The sequence below is a fragment of the Camponotus vicinus genome, unplaced genomic scaffold (assembly GCF_025532165.1).
Source record: "Camponotus vicinus isolate PSW18456_S1 unplaced genomic scaffold, iyCamVici1.0 SCAF_4, whole genome shotgun sequence".
Taxonomy (NCBI): Eukaryota; Metazoa; Arthropoda; class Insecta; order Hymenoptera; family Formicidae; genus Camponotus; species Camponotus vicinus.
Genome location: NW_028141976.1, coordinates 16,303,885 through 16,322,016, shown reverse-complemented (window position 1 = coordinate 16,322,016; position 18,132 = coordinate 16,303,885). Strand labels below are relative to the sequence as shown.

The 18,132-nt window shown below is 30.8% G+C and overlaps 3 protein-coding genes across 7 annotated transcripts; all 3 read left to right on the top strand.

Annotated features, from left to right (window-relative positions):
• The first annotated feature begins 924 nt into the window (after positions 1-924).
• LOC145970506 (uncharacterized) lies at positions 925-8,943 on the top strand. 4 transcript variants are annotated; one of them, XR_014438513.1, is made up of 6 exons: positions 925-1,212; positions 1,838-2,057; positions 2,270-2,429; positions 5,817-6,058; positions 6,642-7,038; positions 7,217-7,349. XR_014438513.1 is itself a non-coding variant. In XM_083097341.1 (6 exons), exons 3-6 carry the CDS (start codon positions 6,919-6,921, stop codon positions 7,741-7,743), a joined length of 471 nt encoding a protein of 156 aa, XP_082953467.1. In that variant the 5' UTR covers positions 4,873-5,205; positions 5,817-6,070; positions 6,642-6,918; the 3' UTR covers positions 7,744-8,943. The 4 variants fall into 4 exon arrangements, 2 of the variants coding, with proteins under 2 accessions (XP_082953467.1, XP_082953468.1); XR_014438512.1 differs by having other exon boundaries at positions 5,817-6,070; XM_083097341.1 differs by lacking the exons at positions 925-1,212; positions 1,838-2,057; positions 2,270-2,429 and adding exons at positions 4,873-5,205; positions 7,420-7,598; positions 7,705-8,943 and having other exon boundaries at positions 5,817-6,070.
• Positions 8,818-16,128, top strand: LOC145970503 (uncharacterized). 2 transcript variants are annotated; one of them, XM_083097330.1, is made up of 7 exons: positions 8,818-8,943; positions 11,983-12,453; positions 12,641-12,682; positions 12,846-12,996; positions 13,291-13,462; positions 13,529-13,763; positions 14,363-16,128. In XM_083097330.1, the coding sequence occupies exons 2-6, from the start codon at positions 11,987-11,989 to the stop codon at positions 13,756-13,758; spliced, it is 1,062 nt and encodes a 353-aa protein (XP_082953456.1). In that variant the 5' UTR covers positions 8,818-8,943; positions 11,983-11,986; the 3' UTR covers positions 13,759-13,763; positions 14,363-16,128. The 2 variants fall into 2 exon arrangements, with proteins under 2 accessions (XP_082953456.1, XP_082953457.1); XM_083097331.1 differs by lacking the exon at positions 8,818-8,943 and adding an exon at positions 11,444-11,731.
• LOC145970499 (uncharacterized) lies at positions 8,950-11,374 on the top strand. Its single transcript, XM_083097323.1, has one exon. The coding sequence runs from the start codon at positions 8,950-8,952 to the stop codon at positions 11,047-11,049; it is 2,100 nt and encodes a 699-aa protein (XP_082953449.1). The 3' UTR covers positions 11,050-11,374.
• Positions 16,129-18,132: the final 2,004 nt, after the last annotated feature.

Below are 18,132 nucleotides of genomic sequence, written 5' to 3'. Positions count from 1 at the left end.
ACGCGTCGGGTACAGAAGGCAGGCAGGAGCGGCGCGGCGTGCCGCGAGCGCGGGCGCAGCTGACCGCCCGACGGGTGATTATCACCGCATGAGTCGCTAACTATTTTATCTTATAACATAAAATTATGCTTTAAATAAAATTTTGGTAAAGAAGAAAATGTCTTAGAATTACGTCAGAAATACGTGTTCCTTAAAATAACGTTATTATAATAATGAAAAGTTGTTCCGGATCGCCGGCCGTCCGACGTTGCAATCAGCTGATTGCTACACGCGATGTGTGTATGGCGGAGTGTGTGCGTAAGAGAGAGAGAGAGAGAGAGAGAGAGAGAGAGAGAGAGAGGGAGGGTAGGAGGGACAGACATTCATACACACGCACGCACTTTTTTTCTCGCTCTCTTTCTCTCTTTTACGCAACACTCATACACTCTCTCATTCAGTCTCTCACTCACACTCTCTCGGTCACTCACTCACTCACTCACCTGCTTACTCACTTGCTCACTCACCTTGTAGCAGCGTAGCGAATCTTCATGCTATGTATTGTTGTTATCTGCTGCACGATTATGATTGCTAGAGATGCGCGACACATCGAAATTTTTTCGATTATTAGTCTCACACTCGATTGACACAATACAGATTACACGATAACGAGTTTACTGTTTATTCACTCACTATTGATTTATCGATACCAAAAATTACTTTCAAAGAAACGCGAATGCAAACAGTACATGACTCGACGCGAAGCGACGGACCGCGGAGACTGCGCGACCACAAGAGTTATGTTGCCAGAAACGCGACATCTAACAAACGACTTGCGCGTGGCGCGTGATTGACGCGAGATAAGACGAATGTAATTAAAATCGTCTTATCTCGCGTCAATCACGCGCCACGCGCAAGTCGTTTGTTAGATGTCGCGTGTCGCGTTTCTCATCAACGCAACATAACTCTTGTGGTCGCGCAGTCTCCGCGGTCCGTCGCTTCGCGTCGAGTCATGTGCTGTTTGCATTCGCGTTTCTTTGAAAGTAATTTTTGGTATCGATAAATCAATAGTGAGTGAATAAACAGTAAACTCGTTATCGTGTAATCTGTATTGTGTCAATCGAGTGTGAGACTAATAATCGAAAAAATTTCGATGTGTCGCGCATCTCTAGCAATCATAATCGTGCAGCAGATAACAACAATACATAGCATGAAGATTCGCTACGCTGCTACAAGGTGAGTGAGCAAGTGAGTAAGCAGGTGAGTGAGTGAGTGAGTGACCGAGAGAGTGTGAGTGAGAGACTGAATGAGAGAGTGTATGAGTGTTGCGTAAAAGAGAGAAAGAGAGCGAGAAAAAAAGTGCGTGCGTGTGTATGAATGTCTGTCCCTCCTACCCTCCCTCTCTCTCTCTTTCTCTCTCTCTCTCTCTCTCTCTCTCTTACGCACACACTCCGCCATACACACATCGCGTGTAGCAATCAGCTGATTGCAACGTCGGACGGCCGGCGATCCGGAACAACTTTTCATTATTAAAATAACGTTATTTTAAGGAACACGTATTTCTGACGTAATTCTAAGACATTTTCTTCTTTACCAAAATTTTATTTAAAGCATAATTTTATGTTATAAGATAAAATAGTTAGCGACTCATGCGGTGATAATCACCCGTCGGGCGGTCAGCTGCGCCCGCGCTCGCGGCACGCCGCGCCGCTCCTGCCGGCCTTCTGTACCCGACGCGTGATTTACTAACTATTTTTGCTCATAATTCAAAAACTACGCTTCAAATCAAATTTTGGTAAAGGAAAAATTGTCTTAGAATGGTGTCAGGAATACGTCATTTTAAAGACATAACGTTTTTCAGGATCGCCCTGTATAGAAGCCTTTCTCTGTTTAAGCAGAAATTAGATTTGATTTTACAAAATCAATTAGATTTCCACGAACAATGGCAAAATGACAATACAAGACGCATCCCCAATGAAGATGATGATGTAGATGTTATGTTACAATTTCCAATAGAAACTGATAACAGTTTGAATCAATTAGAAGAAGCTCTTATTGATAATAATTATCGTACTAAATTGGTAAAATAAAATAATATGTTATATATACCTATATTAATTATATCTTTACAAGATTCATAAATTATAAATAATATACCCATTTATTCGTTGATTTTTCGATGTTTATCTATTATCAAAAAATAAAACATTTTGTTTGCATTTTTATTACAGTTAATAAAATTATAATTAATTTAACATTTTATATTTGTTTATTAAAATATTTCATTTTCTAGGTAAATAAACTTTCAAAAATTGGTGGCAAAAATTTAAGACAACTTGTTTTAAATTTAATGAAAAGAATTTTTGCAGTAACCGTTGCAAAAGAGTATAGTTGGTATGGAAAAAAACAAAACAAAACTTTCTCAGATTTAAAACTTTGCTCAGTTATTATCAGTGAGTATATGTATAATATATATTATATATGTATATATTATATATATGTATATATTGTATATATGTATATATTATATATATGTATATATGTATATATTATATATGTATATGTATATATTTATATTATTTATTAAAATATATTTATATGTATACATATGTATACATGTTTAAATTATAACTTATCAAATGTACATATACATTAGATCTAGTTATAAATATAATAATTATATTTATTATATATTATATTTAAATTAGATTCATTAGAGAGAGAGAGAGAGAGAGAGAGAGAGAGAGAGAGAGAGAGCTAGTTCAAGGTGAATCAAAGAATAGATATGTTATATATATATATATATATATATATATATACCCAGATAGCCAAGTCTGTAAGATCATATATTGCAAATTGTGCGTTACATATTATGCTGATAGAATTCCGGCAGCAGTCAAACATGATCTGCCGGCTCAATTAATATCGACAGAAATGTAGCAGGAAACAAGCAGTTTCTGCGTCATAATATGCTACAAAATATCTTACAAAATTTAAACAGAAATTCTTGACATAAGAACAGTAGATTTTAAGCATTATGTGTTAGCACAATATGTCGACAGAAATTAAACTAAAACTGAGCATAACATGAAATCATGCTATATTGATAGAATATCGTCAGAAATCGAGCTAATCTGTAAACACGGCGTAACGGCAGAAACGCGGCAGAAATGGAGCATGCACTGCCATTTCAAAAGTAACAGCAAAAACACAGCAGAAATACAGCATAGTTTGTAGTCATAAAATAATAGCAAAAACATGATTTATTTTATATATAATAAGACTTATCTTCTTTTAAATGTAAAATACGATAATATATATGATTTAATATTAATAAATTAATTAATTTTTTTCTCTCGCTTCTATTTTAAAATTAGTAAATTAATTATTAATTAATAATTTATTGATTAATGAATTAATTTTAAATTAAAAGCGAAAGAATTGGAAAGAATTGATTATATTTTATATACAAATTATTCAACAATTATCCAAAAAACTATAATCCAAATAACATCAAGGTCTTGTAGAAATCTAAAAGATATCTCATTAAAGAAATTTTTAAGATATTTCTAAAAGATATCTAAAAGTCATTTAAAAGATGTCTAAAAAGATTTTGTTAAAGATGTCTTTGTAGAATTTCTAAAAGATATCTGTAGACATCTAAAAAGACATCTTAGGCTGCGTTCGGAAACATCACCCGAGTGCCCCCGGGTATCATTTTATCCTTGTTTGTTAAACAAGGATAAAATTATACCCGGGTACACTCGGGTGATATTTCCGAACGCAGCCTTAAAAGACATCTTTCCTCCTTTTACCTGGGCTGTGTTCCACTTAACGATCGCAACGCTCGCAGAATCATCTTATCCTTGTTGTTCACTAAAAGTTAAACAAAGACACATCATGTTTACGAGTGCCGCGATCATTAAGTGGAACGCAGCCCTGATTGGTCAATCAAACGCTTCAGAGCATCCAGAGCGTCTTCCCGACCGCATCTTTTATATACAGGGTGACCCATTTTAACTTAGGCAGCCAAATAACTCGAAAAATAAGCAAGATAGAGAAAAATGTTTTAGACAAAAGTTGTATGGTTTCGAGGGGGCCATAAGATGGTATCATTGGTTTGACCTTGAAGAGTCATTTGAAGGTCACGTGAAGGTCACTTTAATTTTTTTAAATGGAATACCCTATATATTTTTGTACATTCTTGTAGCTTATTTCGAGAGCTTTCCAAAACACTATAATTAAGTACCTTTCCGTTAAGTACTTTTTGAGTTATGATGCTTGAAATAACTTCTTAATTTTACATAAACCGTAAAATATCTTGTAAAATATTCATTTTTCGATTATCTTACCTTAATACTTTTATGTACAAAATAATGAGAGGAATCAATTGGTGTAAAGAAAACACATAGTTGTTTTTAAGAAAAAATATGGAATTGTTAATTGCAAATTACATATTTTTTCTTCGAAACAACTATGTGTTTTCTTTACACCAATTGATTCCTCTCATTATTTTGTACATAAAACTATTAAGGTAAGGTAATCGAAAAATGAATATTTTACAAGATATTTTACGGTTTATGTAAAATTAAGAAATTATTTCAAGCCTCATAACTCAAAAAGTACTTAACGAAAATGTACTTAATTATAGTGTTTTGGAAAGCTCTCGAGATGAGCTACAAGAATGTACAAAAATATATAGGATGTTCCATTTAAAAAAATTGAAGTGACCTTCACGTGACCTTCAAATGACTCTTCAAGGTCAAACCAATGATACCATCTTATGGCCCCCTCGAAACCATACAACTTTTGTCTAAAACATTTTTCTCTATCTTGCTTATTTTTCGAGTTATTTGGCTGCCTAAGTTAAAATGGGTCACCCTGTATATATATATATATGTGTATAATGGCGGCGGTGCCAGGCCTTGGACGGGATCGGACGTGATTTCCGTGCTTCCGTGCTCTACGTGAGCCATACAAATTTTCTGCGGCTTATACCGCCATTGAATTTCGGTTTGGTGGAAGTTGAGTACGAATGAGTACGAATGAGCGCAAGCTAAATCGTTTGCGGAGATCATGAAAATGACGAATGTTCAAGAGGGAATTATCGTTCGATGCATACAGCAACTCGGCGAAATCTTGAGAGATGTTAAAAATGCGGCTGCGACTATAAGTGATCCGATTTTGAAAGAAACAATGGAAGAAGCCTCAACTGCAATCGAACGCGAAGTATAAAATAATTTAAATGTCTAAAAGACATTTTAAAAAAGTCTCTCTTTTTAATAATTTTTTATTTTCACATCGTAAATGATTGGCAAGTCAAGTGTGACTTATATGTTTAAAATATATTATAATTATATATTTTTGTTTATATATTTAATGTCTTAACAAGATATATTGTGTGTGTGAATATGCAGTACATGTTCTATCTTATAATTTGTAGTGAAAAAGGTAAAAACTTTATGAATGTGAAAAATGCTTATTTTACAAAAGTTGTTCAATTTTTTTCGGTATATTTACAAATCTAACACTTGAAACTTATAATTTTCTGTTTTTCCTTCGTACAAATTGAAAAACATACAAATATAGAAAATATGCAATATATATATATATATATATATATATATATATATATATATATATATATATACAGTATATATACAATAATAAACTTATTTTAGAAAATTGTACTAAAAAAATCTTTAGGATATTCTCTCTTTTTATCTAAAATTTTTAACAAAAATATCTAAAAGATCAGAGAGAGAGACTGTTCAGCAAATTTTTTATAAGATTCGAAATAGAAATTCCGTGATATATATCTTCAATTTTCATTTTCATAGATTGCATTCTCAACAACCATCATTCGGTCCTGCTTGCCGTTTGGCAAAACGGTGGTTATCAGCACAATTGTTAGATGATACTCACGTATCGGAAGTTGTAATTGAATTGCTTATGACGTCGATATATTTAATGCTAGAACCTTATAAACCAGCTCAGATGCTGCAAGTGGCATTTCTATGATTTCCAGAAGTTGTTGCAAGATCTCATTGGAATACTGATCCTGTCATCATTAATTTCAATGGTGAAATGATTAGTAAGTTTTGATATATTTCCAATTTTTCATTACTGTAAAAATTTTTGCAAATGAATCATTATAAAATAATTATTTAAATAATTAATTAAATTACTGAAATAATTGATAAATTTTTCTCTTTTTCTTTTTTTACCCGGAAAATTTATTATATATTCTATTTATTATTCTATTATTTATTATATATATTCAGATATATAAAAAGATAAACAGAAATGAAATCTCTTTTATTCCAAATTTATCTATGTGTAATTGCTTTTAAATTTATTTACATTATATATATATATATATTAATATATTACGGGATCAATTAAAATAATGTATTCGACCAAAATAGCCAGAAATTTTTGTTTATTAATACGACGTTTCGACCATATAATAAATTAATTATAAATCTTTATTCCAGTATATACTTGATAAGGACCACAACTATATGGTCGAAACGTCGTATTAATAGACAAAAATTTCTGGCTAGTTTGGTCGAATACATTATTTTAATTAATCCTTTGATTAATTGACTAGCGATATTAAGACATTTTATATTTTTAATATATTACATTAAATTTTTTTCCAGATGAAGAAATCTCCGCCGTAGAAACATTATTTAATACAACTCGCGCTTCGTTACCACCCGTATTCATATCTACCTCTTATCAACAGAAATCCTTGTGGACAAGGAGAGCGCCATCAGTTGATTTTAAATCGTATGAGTGCACTCGCGAAGGAATCATTAAGATTATTTGACAATCTATTGTTCGATAATATGGATATAAAACCTATATTTCGCCCTTCACTACAAGAATATGACTGTTTGTTATATCTAAAGTCAAATATGAATCCTAGAAAACTGCATGTGGTCGATGTATCCAATAATGGATATCGTTGATCTGCATCTGTATAAAGCGCATTCACTTCAAAAAATTCCAGTCATAGACTTTGATCCTGTGCAATGTTTCCTGAAAGATCTAAGAGTTAGTATTTGAAATAATTAACAATCGATTGTATTGTTAAATTGTATGAATGAGTTTATGCACGCTTTAAAAACAAAGAAAGAAAAAAAATTATATATTTGTATTATCATGATTGACGCTACTGCTATATCTAAATCTTTTTTTGTATTCTACATCTATTTTTCTTTTATTTCTCCAGGATGGTTACGATACCTTATTCTTCCATGACACTTATAGTGGTATAGTGATTGGGGTTCTGTTGAAACCCGCTGTTTTCGAGCGCAAGGATTTTAAAGTGGCAGATGTTAATTGTAGAAAACTCGACAGCAATGGTAAACTTGTTTTAAATATATCGGCATGTGAATAATATTTCTTTTTAACACAATTAATATTGATTTGCAGTTGCTTTAAAAGGAAGAGTCGCGTTGCAAATGAGTAGTAATGAATTGCTGATAACGGAGCTGGTTCTCAAGAATATGTTAACAGTTTTACAACCAGCAGAAATAGTAGCGCTGCTATCAGCACTGATCTTTCAACAACGCACAGATTCAGAACCTACACTCACACCAAATCTCGCTAATGTACGTGTCATCAATTGTCTTTTTTTTAATTAATAAAGTTTAAAAAAAATTACATATCGAATAATTAAGAGCATTGGAAAGCTAAAACAATGTTTTTTTTTTCCAGGGTTGTGGGATAATGAACAAGGTGCATGCGGAACGTTAGAGCAGCAATATCAATTGTCGACTATACCGTCATTGAATTTCGGTTTGGTGGAAGTTGTCTACGAATAGGCGCAAGCTAAATCGTTCGCGGAGATCATGAAAATGACGAACGTTCAAGAGGGAATTATCGTTCGATGCATACAGCAACTCGGCGAAACCTTGAGAGATGTTAAAAATGCGGCTGTGACTATAAGTGATCCGATGTTGAAAGAAAAAATGGAAGAAGCCTCGACTGCAATCAAACGCGAAGTATAAGATAATTTAACTTTTTGAAATAGAAAAATGCATTTCTTTTATAAAAATAATGAACTGAATATACGCACATTGTTGGAAACGTAATCTATTTGTAAAAAATATCTTGTCCACAAGCATATACAATACTTCAAAATATTTATAATTTTTTGATAATAATTGTATAATAAAATGTAACTTTATAATTATAATTAAACGACATATTATATTTTGTATATGTTTGCAAATGTTCAAATGCTAGCAGTAAATAACTCGTAGTAATTCTATAGTTTTTTAAGATATACTTAATTTTTTCAAACAAATTATGTTAATTTATAATGCTTATTTGTACAAATATTATTTTATTTCTGTCAACGACATTACAATGCATGTTGATCTGGATTGTTAAGATTTCCCTATGTGTATGATATTCCCTTGATCTTTATTCAATAATTATTTGCAACAGCTCTTTTTAATTAATAAAATTAATATTGTCATGCTATACATATCATTTATTTTCCCAATATCGATTTGTCTATTCAGATATCTTTAAGACATCTATAGATATCTGAAAGATATAGATATAGATAGTACCAGTACATAGCAACTAATTCGATATCATTTATTTAACAAATGATTATCGAATTAGTTGTTATGTATCGGTTGTTTTGTTATATATCGGTTGTTTTGTCGTTATAATATGCGTTATTCTGCATTCAACAGCAATAGCGATCGGATCAGAATATTATTACAGTGATACACAGTGCTTGCCGAGAGGATTATCATTACGATATACAGCAGAGGATCATCTGATACAGAGAATTCTTCCAGGCGTTCAAAGATTTAAGGATTCTTCCAGGAGTTCGAAGATTTAAGGATTCTTCCAGAAAATCTTTTGAGAAAAGCAGCAAAAGCCTTCCAGAAAATCTTCTGAGATAGCAGATTCGTGCAGAGAATCAACGATATATACGTAACTATGAAACCATTTAAATGTTCCATCTCGAGAAAATGTTTTCACAAATTATCCATTAAACAACGGAAAAGAATTATGTCTGAAATTAAAAATAATTTACATTACAAAGAATCATTACAAAATTGTGAAAGACAACAATTTACTGTTAAGGATATTCCATGTACCTCGAGTTCTTTAGATGCGGAATTAAATTCAGTCAACCTTGAAAATATTTATAGTAATACACTTTCTACAAACGTGGAGGATAATAGTCTTTCTAATGATAGTGATTCATCATCTTCTCTTACAAGTAATACATCCTCAGTTGAGTCATCATTTCAAGAAAGATTGGCATCTTGTTTCATAAAAAATAATTTAAATCATGTCCAATGTAACAGTATTCTGTCACTTCTTCGCACACATCCTTGTTTTGAAAACTTACCGAAAGATGCAAGAACACTTCTAAATACTCCTCGAGATAAAATTGCTATCTTCAAAGTAGAACCAGGTGAATACGTTCATTTTGGAATAGAAACAAAAATTTCTCAATTTCTTTCACATTTTCCAACTGTATCCCTTCCTGATCAATTAGAAATAGATTTCAATACTGATGGTTGCTATGTAGATAGATCAGGAAGCATTCATATTTGGCCAATACAATGTAGAATTGCGAATATTAAACTCGCAAAGCCAATAATAGTAGGAATATATCGTGGTACTGTAAAACCATATGATCCAAATTTATTTTTTGAAAAGTTTATTGCTGATATTAAGAAAATATTAGTAAATGGAGGTATAATTTTCAATAATATTAAATTACCATTACGTTTAAGGTGTTTCATAGCTGATGCACCAGCTCGTGCTTTCATCTTGAATCATCGAAGTCATATTTCTAGCCAACCATGTTCAAAATGTAAAGTTTCTGGTGTACGATGTAAAGGAAGATATGTTTATTGTGGTAGTAAGCATTCTCTTCGCAGCGATAAAGAATATTTTCAATGTATAGATGAAGATCATCATAAAGATGGCCAAAGTCCACTGTCTATGTTACCGATGGGAATGGTATCACAAGTTCCCTTTGAATATATGCATCTTGTGTGCCTAGGAGTCATGAAAAAATTGTTATCTGCATGGGTACATGGAAAATATTCACGCTTATCGAAATTATCAGCAAAATCCATCTGCACTATATCTAGACGATTAAACATACTTACAGCATATTGTCCATCTGATTTTGTAAGACGTCCTAGATCACTCGATGCATATACAAAATATAAAGCAACAGAATTTCGGCAATTTCTTCTATATGTAGGTCCAGTTGTAACATACGGTATTCTTGATGAACAAGTATATACACATTTTTTATTTCTGCATGCAGCAATAAGAATTTTAGCCTCGACATCACCATCAGATATGTATTTAAATTTTGCAAACCTTGCGCTGCAAAAGTTTGTTAACAGATGTGAAAATCTTTATGGTTCAATATTTAATTCTTATAATGTGCATGGTCTTCTTCATCTTACCGATGACGTGCGACGATTAGGTCCTCTCGATTCATTTTCTGCTTTCCCCTATGAGAATAATATGATGATTTTTAGAAAATATTGTAGAAAACCTGGTCTTTTTCTTCAACAAATTGCAAATAGGATGGCAGAAATAGAAGCACGTACAATAAATCAGTCTATAATAATTATTGATTCCTCAATTCATGTGTCTATACAGCATCATGCTGGCCCTCTTCCGTGTAATTTTGCTAATTTCTCTCAATATCGTAAAATTACGTTTAATGGCATATTGCTTAGCTTAGATAACCGTGATAATTGCTGTATGTTACATGATGGAAGTATTTGCATTGTGTTGAATATTCTTATGTCTAATAGCTCATATTATTTAATAATGAAAAAATTTTTAAACATTTGTGATTTTTATGATATTGGTATCTCTTCTTCAAAGTGCCACGTTTTTAAATGTTCTACGTTAAATGATAATATTTTTTCAGTACGTATAAATGAAATCCATACAAAATGTTATAAAATGCCATTTTGGGATTGCAGTGATAATGAAAATTATTCAGAGCCTTCTCAATATATAGTAGCTACTATCATACATAATGATAGAATTTAAAATTTATATTTTCATATAAAAAATATTAATGCAATTATTACTGTAAAATAATATAACTTAAACAAAAATTAAACAAATGCGTTTTTTACTTTTTATCATTTTTTTTTAAGTATTTTTTCAATTTGAAATTGAAGATGTTTTTATATTTACGTTTTAAGTTAAATTAATTAGTTTTTCATGTAGAAAAAAGTGGATTTTTCATTATAGTTTGCAATAAAATTTTATAAAATACAATTTTAATATAATTTTATGAAAAATTTATGAAAAATTATATGTAATAAATCGCGAAAAAAATTACCCGATCTAGCAAGTAAATAAAGAATAATAAAAAAGCAAAAGATACAAGTTTTTATACATATATAAAAATTATATTATTTCTTTTTTATGTTTACTATAGAAGAGTTCTATACTGCTTATATTTTCTTCTAACAAAATTTTATTATTTGTTGTTGCCACTAACATTCTTATTCTTTTTCTTTTTGTTTCTGGATTGTCATCTTACTTGGACATTGACGAGATAAAATTAGTTCAACACTAGTCATTGAGCGCTCAATGACCGGTCATTCCTGATTTTTAAACTCAGACTAGATCTAAGAGAATACATCAATTACGTGAACAGCTGTTTATTGAGCGCTCACAAAACTAATATATTCTACCATTAAATATATTCTACAAGATGTGTGTATGTATAATATATATATTTAGATTTATATATGTTTAATATATAATTTATTAATTTTATTACTAATTGTTTACATTATTACAATTTTTAAAAAATGAATATAATCTTATTTCTATATACATTTTAGTTTTCTCGTTATTTCGTATTTAATTTGTTTATAAAATAATAAGATAAAAAATAAACATGAAATAATTCATGTTATATTTTAGTATGCATATAAAATTTTATAAAATATTTACATATTGTTACAGAAAAATGGCTACATCACCAAAAAAGGATCGCCCAAAAAGATCGATAACAAAACCATTAAGATACCAAACTACTTCTTCTGATGAAGCTGAACATGGATCTATGACTAATGAAAGGCAACAAAAAGGAATTGAAGAGGACGTCAGAGAATTAAGAGAAATTTTTCATAATTCTTCTTATAATAATCTTTATAATACTTCACAGACACACCATAATTTTCCATATGAATTACATCAGCATACACAATATGAACCAGCACAAATACATAATCAATACACACAATTACAACCAATTACTTCTACACAATCATACTCACATGCTACAACTTCATTTACACAACACATACCTACATACACCACACCATCATCAAATCAATATATTTTAAATAATGCAAATAGAAAGTTTCAGGTTCAGTCCTCAGATATAGATGAACGCAGTACACAAAACATGATAGAACATAACATGGAGAATCGGTGAGTACATATACATATAATTACGATTGTTACAATAATTATTAAACAATAATATTAAAAAAATTTTTAATTTATTTATTTAGAAATATATTGTTATTAATAAATAAATATATTTCCAAGTAAATAAATCTAATAATATAAAAAAATATATATTTTTATATTTACAAATGCAAATTAAATGTTACAGCCAAATGAGGGAACAATTCAACCGCATAGAGACAGAACTAAAGTAAGCCTCACATCTCTATAAGACACAATATTCCTAGAATATTGTATAAATATTATTAAAAATTAATAATATTTATACAATATTCTAGGAATATTGTGTGCTTATAGGGATGTATCATGTTTTAATATTATATTAATTTCATATATACAATACAACTTTGCAGGAAAATGTACAACATTATGGAACGCATTTTAAAATGCGTGCAAACGAAACAAGATCGACGACGAGCAGTACAAAAACCGATGTGCTTACCTATCTCAACTGAACAAGAGATGCAAGCGTTTGAAGTAATTGACGAAAATATATACGAAGTAGTAAGTTAATGAAAAAAATATTCATACTATAGTATTTTAGTAAATCTTAGAAGAAATTATACAATCTAATAAATAGAATAAATATAATAAATAGAATAATATACATAAATATATATATAAGTATGTATCTTGTATGTTTATATATATATATATATATATATATATATATATATATAAGAAAATGTATATAAGAAAAATTGTCCTTATATATATATATATAAGGACAATTTTTCTCAAACAAGTTATTCATTTGTACTGGTTCATATTGTGCTTTTATAATGTATTTTAATGTAGGTTGATTATCTACAATACGTGGGAGGATTCTCAATTAAGGAAGCGGTCAATCTAGCTTTTAAAGAAGTTATAAAAGATAATGTTACAACCGCATTTACTTGGTTTGGCCGTGAACAAGGCCAAACTGTTCTACGGTCTTTGTATAACACGCGCATAGTACAAGCAATTTATGGTAAATAACTCTTTAAAATTATACACATTATTTTTTATCGTTAATACAATACAAGGATATCTACAGATGCCGTTTGCAATAATCGCAATTTTAATAAACCAACCCGGACTGAATTTCAAGCATATATGCGAGAAGCTTTACGGTCAGCGAAGCAGCGGCATCGCACAAGTATTCGCCCACTGCAGAATAAACAACAAAATGTGAGAACAGCACGCAATTACTGGAATGACAATCCAGAAAAAGAAAATGACGTAGAAATAGAATCTGATACTGGACACGACAACGAAGATGAATAATTTCTGTAAGTAAAATATTAATTTTCACACATTTATAAAGTGTAATAGATTGAAATTCTATACTATAAAATTCTTTCTTTTATTAAAAATTAATACTTGAATTATTTCCTTACAAAACGCAAATTCTCTCATAGAAATAATAATTTTTTTTACTATAATTATCATTTACTACAATAATCTTAATTCTTATTACATCTATTATTCTTTTCATTGTAATTTTTTTCTTTTAATAAATTTACTGATCGATTTTTATTACACGGACATTTAATAGAAATAATTTGAACTATTTCTCCAATAATTATTATAATCTTTATTGCTATCCCATTAAAAATTTTCTACTATATTACTAAAGAAAATCATTTAAATAAATTAACTATTAAATGTATATGTCATCAATGAGATATTGAAGATATGAATATTCAGACTATAAATATTGAATTTGAATCCTACATTATTCCTCCCAATGAATTAAAACTTAATGCATTTCGTCTTTTAAATACAGATAATCGCTATATTCTTTAATTTTCTTATTCGAATTCTAAAATACAAATTTTTTTATTACATAACAGAATATGTTTAATACCTTGCTTCTCCTCGTTGTCAGTTACAGATGCTGCTTGCGGAGGATGCAGAATCTTGATGTGAGCTGCAAGTTTGCCAGGACCACTTGATGGTAGCGTGCTACCTTCAACGTCCTACAAAATAAATAAATATATTTTGACAACTTTTCAATAATCTATTTTGACCGCATAAAATGCAGTATAGAAGATCACACAAAAAAGATAAGTATAACAAAAATAATATATATATATATTTTTTTTTCCAAAAGATATAATTTATATAATAAAATATGATTAATACCTTGCTTTTTCTCGTTGTCAGTTACAGATACTGCTTTTAACTTCGAAAGTCGCAGAGTCTTGTATCCTGCTAGCGAGTTGCAAGCCCGCTTGAGTTGAGCCCGAAAGAGTTGAAACGTTGAGAGTAACGTGTTTGCTGTTAAGCCCGTGTACTACGTATTGTGGACGCGAATTGGATTGGCATTGCAGATTACGGCTTGTAAAAATAGAGAGCCACTTATTCTATGGCTGCGTTCCGTTTCACACAGGGTGCATCCAGAAGCACAACCGCTCACTGAGCGGCTAAGTAGCACTCGAATGTGATTGGTGAATTCAAAGATAGAAACCAATCACATTCAATTGCTACTTAGGTCCATATTCTGAATCCTCTTTTATCGATAAAAGTGCCTCTAAAAGTGGCTTATAGCCAATCAGAAGGCTTATAAGCCACTTTTAGAGGCATTTTTATCGATGAAAGAGGATTCAGAATATGGACCTTAGCTGCTCAGTGAGCGGTTGTGCTTCTGGATGCACCCACATTATGCACAGAAAATCTATAATATATGTAACATATACTATAGATTTTCTGCGCATAATGCATGAAACGGAACGCAGCCTATATCTGCAATTCAAATCCGAGGCTGCCTCGTCTTGATTGGTTGAATTCCGATCCGCAATGCCAATCCAATCCGCGTCCGCAATACGTAGTGTGACACGGACTTTAGAATGCTAACTTCAGCGTTCGAAGATGCGGTTATTTTGGCTTAATTCCAATACTTTAATTCGTTATTATGATCGAAAGCATAAACTTTTGTATAACGCATAAGGAATGAACCAATTAGAATCCTTCATTTCTATCTCCAAAACGGAAATGAAGGACTCTGATTGATTGATTCCGCATTCATGCATTATGCAAAAGTTTGTGCTCCCGCCCTAATGTCTTTCCAGCTGCGTTCAGAAATCCTACTCGTGGGGTAGAGTAATATTTAATCTACCAATCGGAATCGAGAAATGTTTGCTCCTTTTGTCCTGATTGGTCGATTTGATGTTACTCTACCCTGCGGGTAGGATTTCGGAACGCGCCTCTGAAAATAGTCGAGTTCGAATCAAATAATAGCTGGACACATCGCGTCTAATTATTTGTATACATCATGAATTGTTTTTTGGAGGAATGTTATTTCGGAGCTTGTTTGATCTTTTGGATTTGTCATTATTAAATTTTGTTTGGTGTTAATACGCATACTAATAAGGATTACACTATATATGTGCATAGTGTATGTATTCCGGAATTCACTGTCAATATAGAAAATCTATAGCATGTAATGTAAATTATAGCTTTTCAGTATTGGCAGTAAATTTCGGAACACAAACTTCATATTAAAAATATTTATATTATGTATATTATAATATATGTATACGTATGTGTAAATTGTTTTATACTTATAAATATTACTTATAAATAATTTTTAAAAATAATACATATTTTTATATTTAAAATATATCTGCAAAATGTGATGTAATTTTTAAAATTTAATAAAGTTTATGTGTAAAATATTAATTATATATCTTTCTGTTTTTTAAATATAATAATAATAATAATTAATTAGTATTGATTAATGTGATATTTCTTATTGTTTTTCTGCTGCATTTTTGCTATCACATTGTGACAATATGCTATGCTCGATTTTTGCTGCGTTTCTGCTTTCAACAGCTGGTAAAATAGGTCGTGTTCTATTCTTGCCGTATTTTCACCATCATGATGTGACAGCAGATCATGCTCGATTTCTGCTGCGTTTCTGCTTTCAACAGCTGGTAAAATAGGTCGTGTTCTATTCTTGCCGTATTTTCACCATCATGATGTGACAGCAGATCATGCTCGATTTCTGCTGCGTTTCTGCTTTCAACAGCTGATAAAATAGGTCGTGCTCTATTCTTGTCGTATTTTTACCATCATGATGTGACAGCAGATCATGCTCGATTTCTGCTGCGTTTCTGCCGTCAGTATTGGATATGATAGATTTTGCTCGATATTTGTTACATATTTGCTGTCATGACATAATAATAAACAATGTTCGATTTTTGCTGCATTTTTATTAACATATTATATTGGCAAGACGTGCTATCAGAAATTAAGCTTAATGAGGACGCAGCAGATCGGAATCTGCTGCAAAGTCATGATTGAATTTGCTGGCATACTGCTGGCATACTGCTAGCATTTTGCTAGCAGTATTCATAAAACCTATATATATAGGTTTTATGAATCACCGAGGTTGGTGAGCAATAAATTCTTCTATTAATAATTTTTTTAATTCACAAAGGATACATTTAAATAAATGATCTCTTTTTGAAAATACCAAATTAAATTAATTAAATAAGAATGAATGTTTTCTCAATTAAACTATACTGACTACAATTCTCTCTCCCGAAAGATTTGTGTTCGACTTCTAGTAACTCGCATCCGATATTTTTCTTGCATATTTTTCTCTTTTTATCATCCTTGTTTAAATAATTTAATTTAATATTTCCGAAGAAATATCGTTTATCTAAATCGATTCTTGATGGATTAAAAAACTCTATAATAGAAAAATAAAAAGTTATTTTGCACCAACAATCGTAGCGGCTCATGAAGCTTATATATATCTTCTGTGATTTAATAATCATATGAACCTAAAACCTAACTCATACTGTATTTGTATTATTTTTTATGTATTTTCTGCATTTGACTTTTATTTAATCTCTAATATATTATTATAATTATTTTGTTTTAGCCTTTAAATCTTATATTTTCTTTTTGCTATCATTAATTTAGTGGTCGTATTTTTATGCAAACTTTTAAAAGAAATTGCAAAACATAAAATGTGTTGCATTTTCAGGTGCTATTTTAAGCAAGAAGCCACAGGCAGAATTAATTGAGATTGCTGCAGCAACTTCATCTTGGCTGAAACTCCTTGGCGTCGGCAGGATGATGGAACAATGGGCAAGAGAACAAAATAATATATCGTCTAATATGTGATATTCAATTTATAATAAGATTATAACTAGATATATGTAATTATGCATAAGATACTTTACCAAACATAAAAATGCTTTAAAGTCTATCGGCCGCGTTCAGCAAAAAAAGCAGCTTTGCAACTGTTATAAAATTTGTGCATCTGATTGGTACATTCTCTTCATCTTTACTGAATCTAAGAGCATATATGCACGAATTTTACAACAGTTGCAAAGATGCTTTTTCTGCTGAACGCAGCCAACATTATTTTTCACTGTAACGAGTATGTGATATTTAATTTTGTTTTTAGTATGTGATATTTAGTTTTTATTTCAGTTTACAATTATCTAGAGAAATATGCAATATATTTTTTTTATTTGATAATCGCAGGATAATTCGTACATTTACCTTAGGCCCGGTTCCACAACCCACATAGCAAAAGTTAATCCCCCTGGCAAAAATGAGACGTTTGTTTGGCGTTTACATGAACGTTTGTGGAAGTTCGTCGAGAGTTTAAAAACGATTAGTAAAGAGTTTGTAGAACAA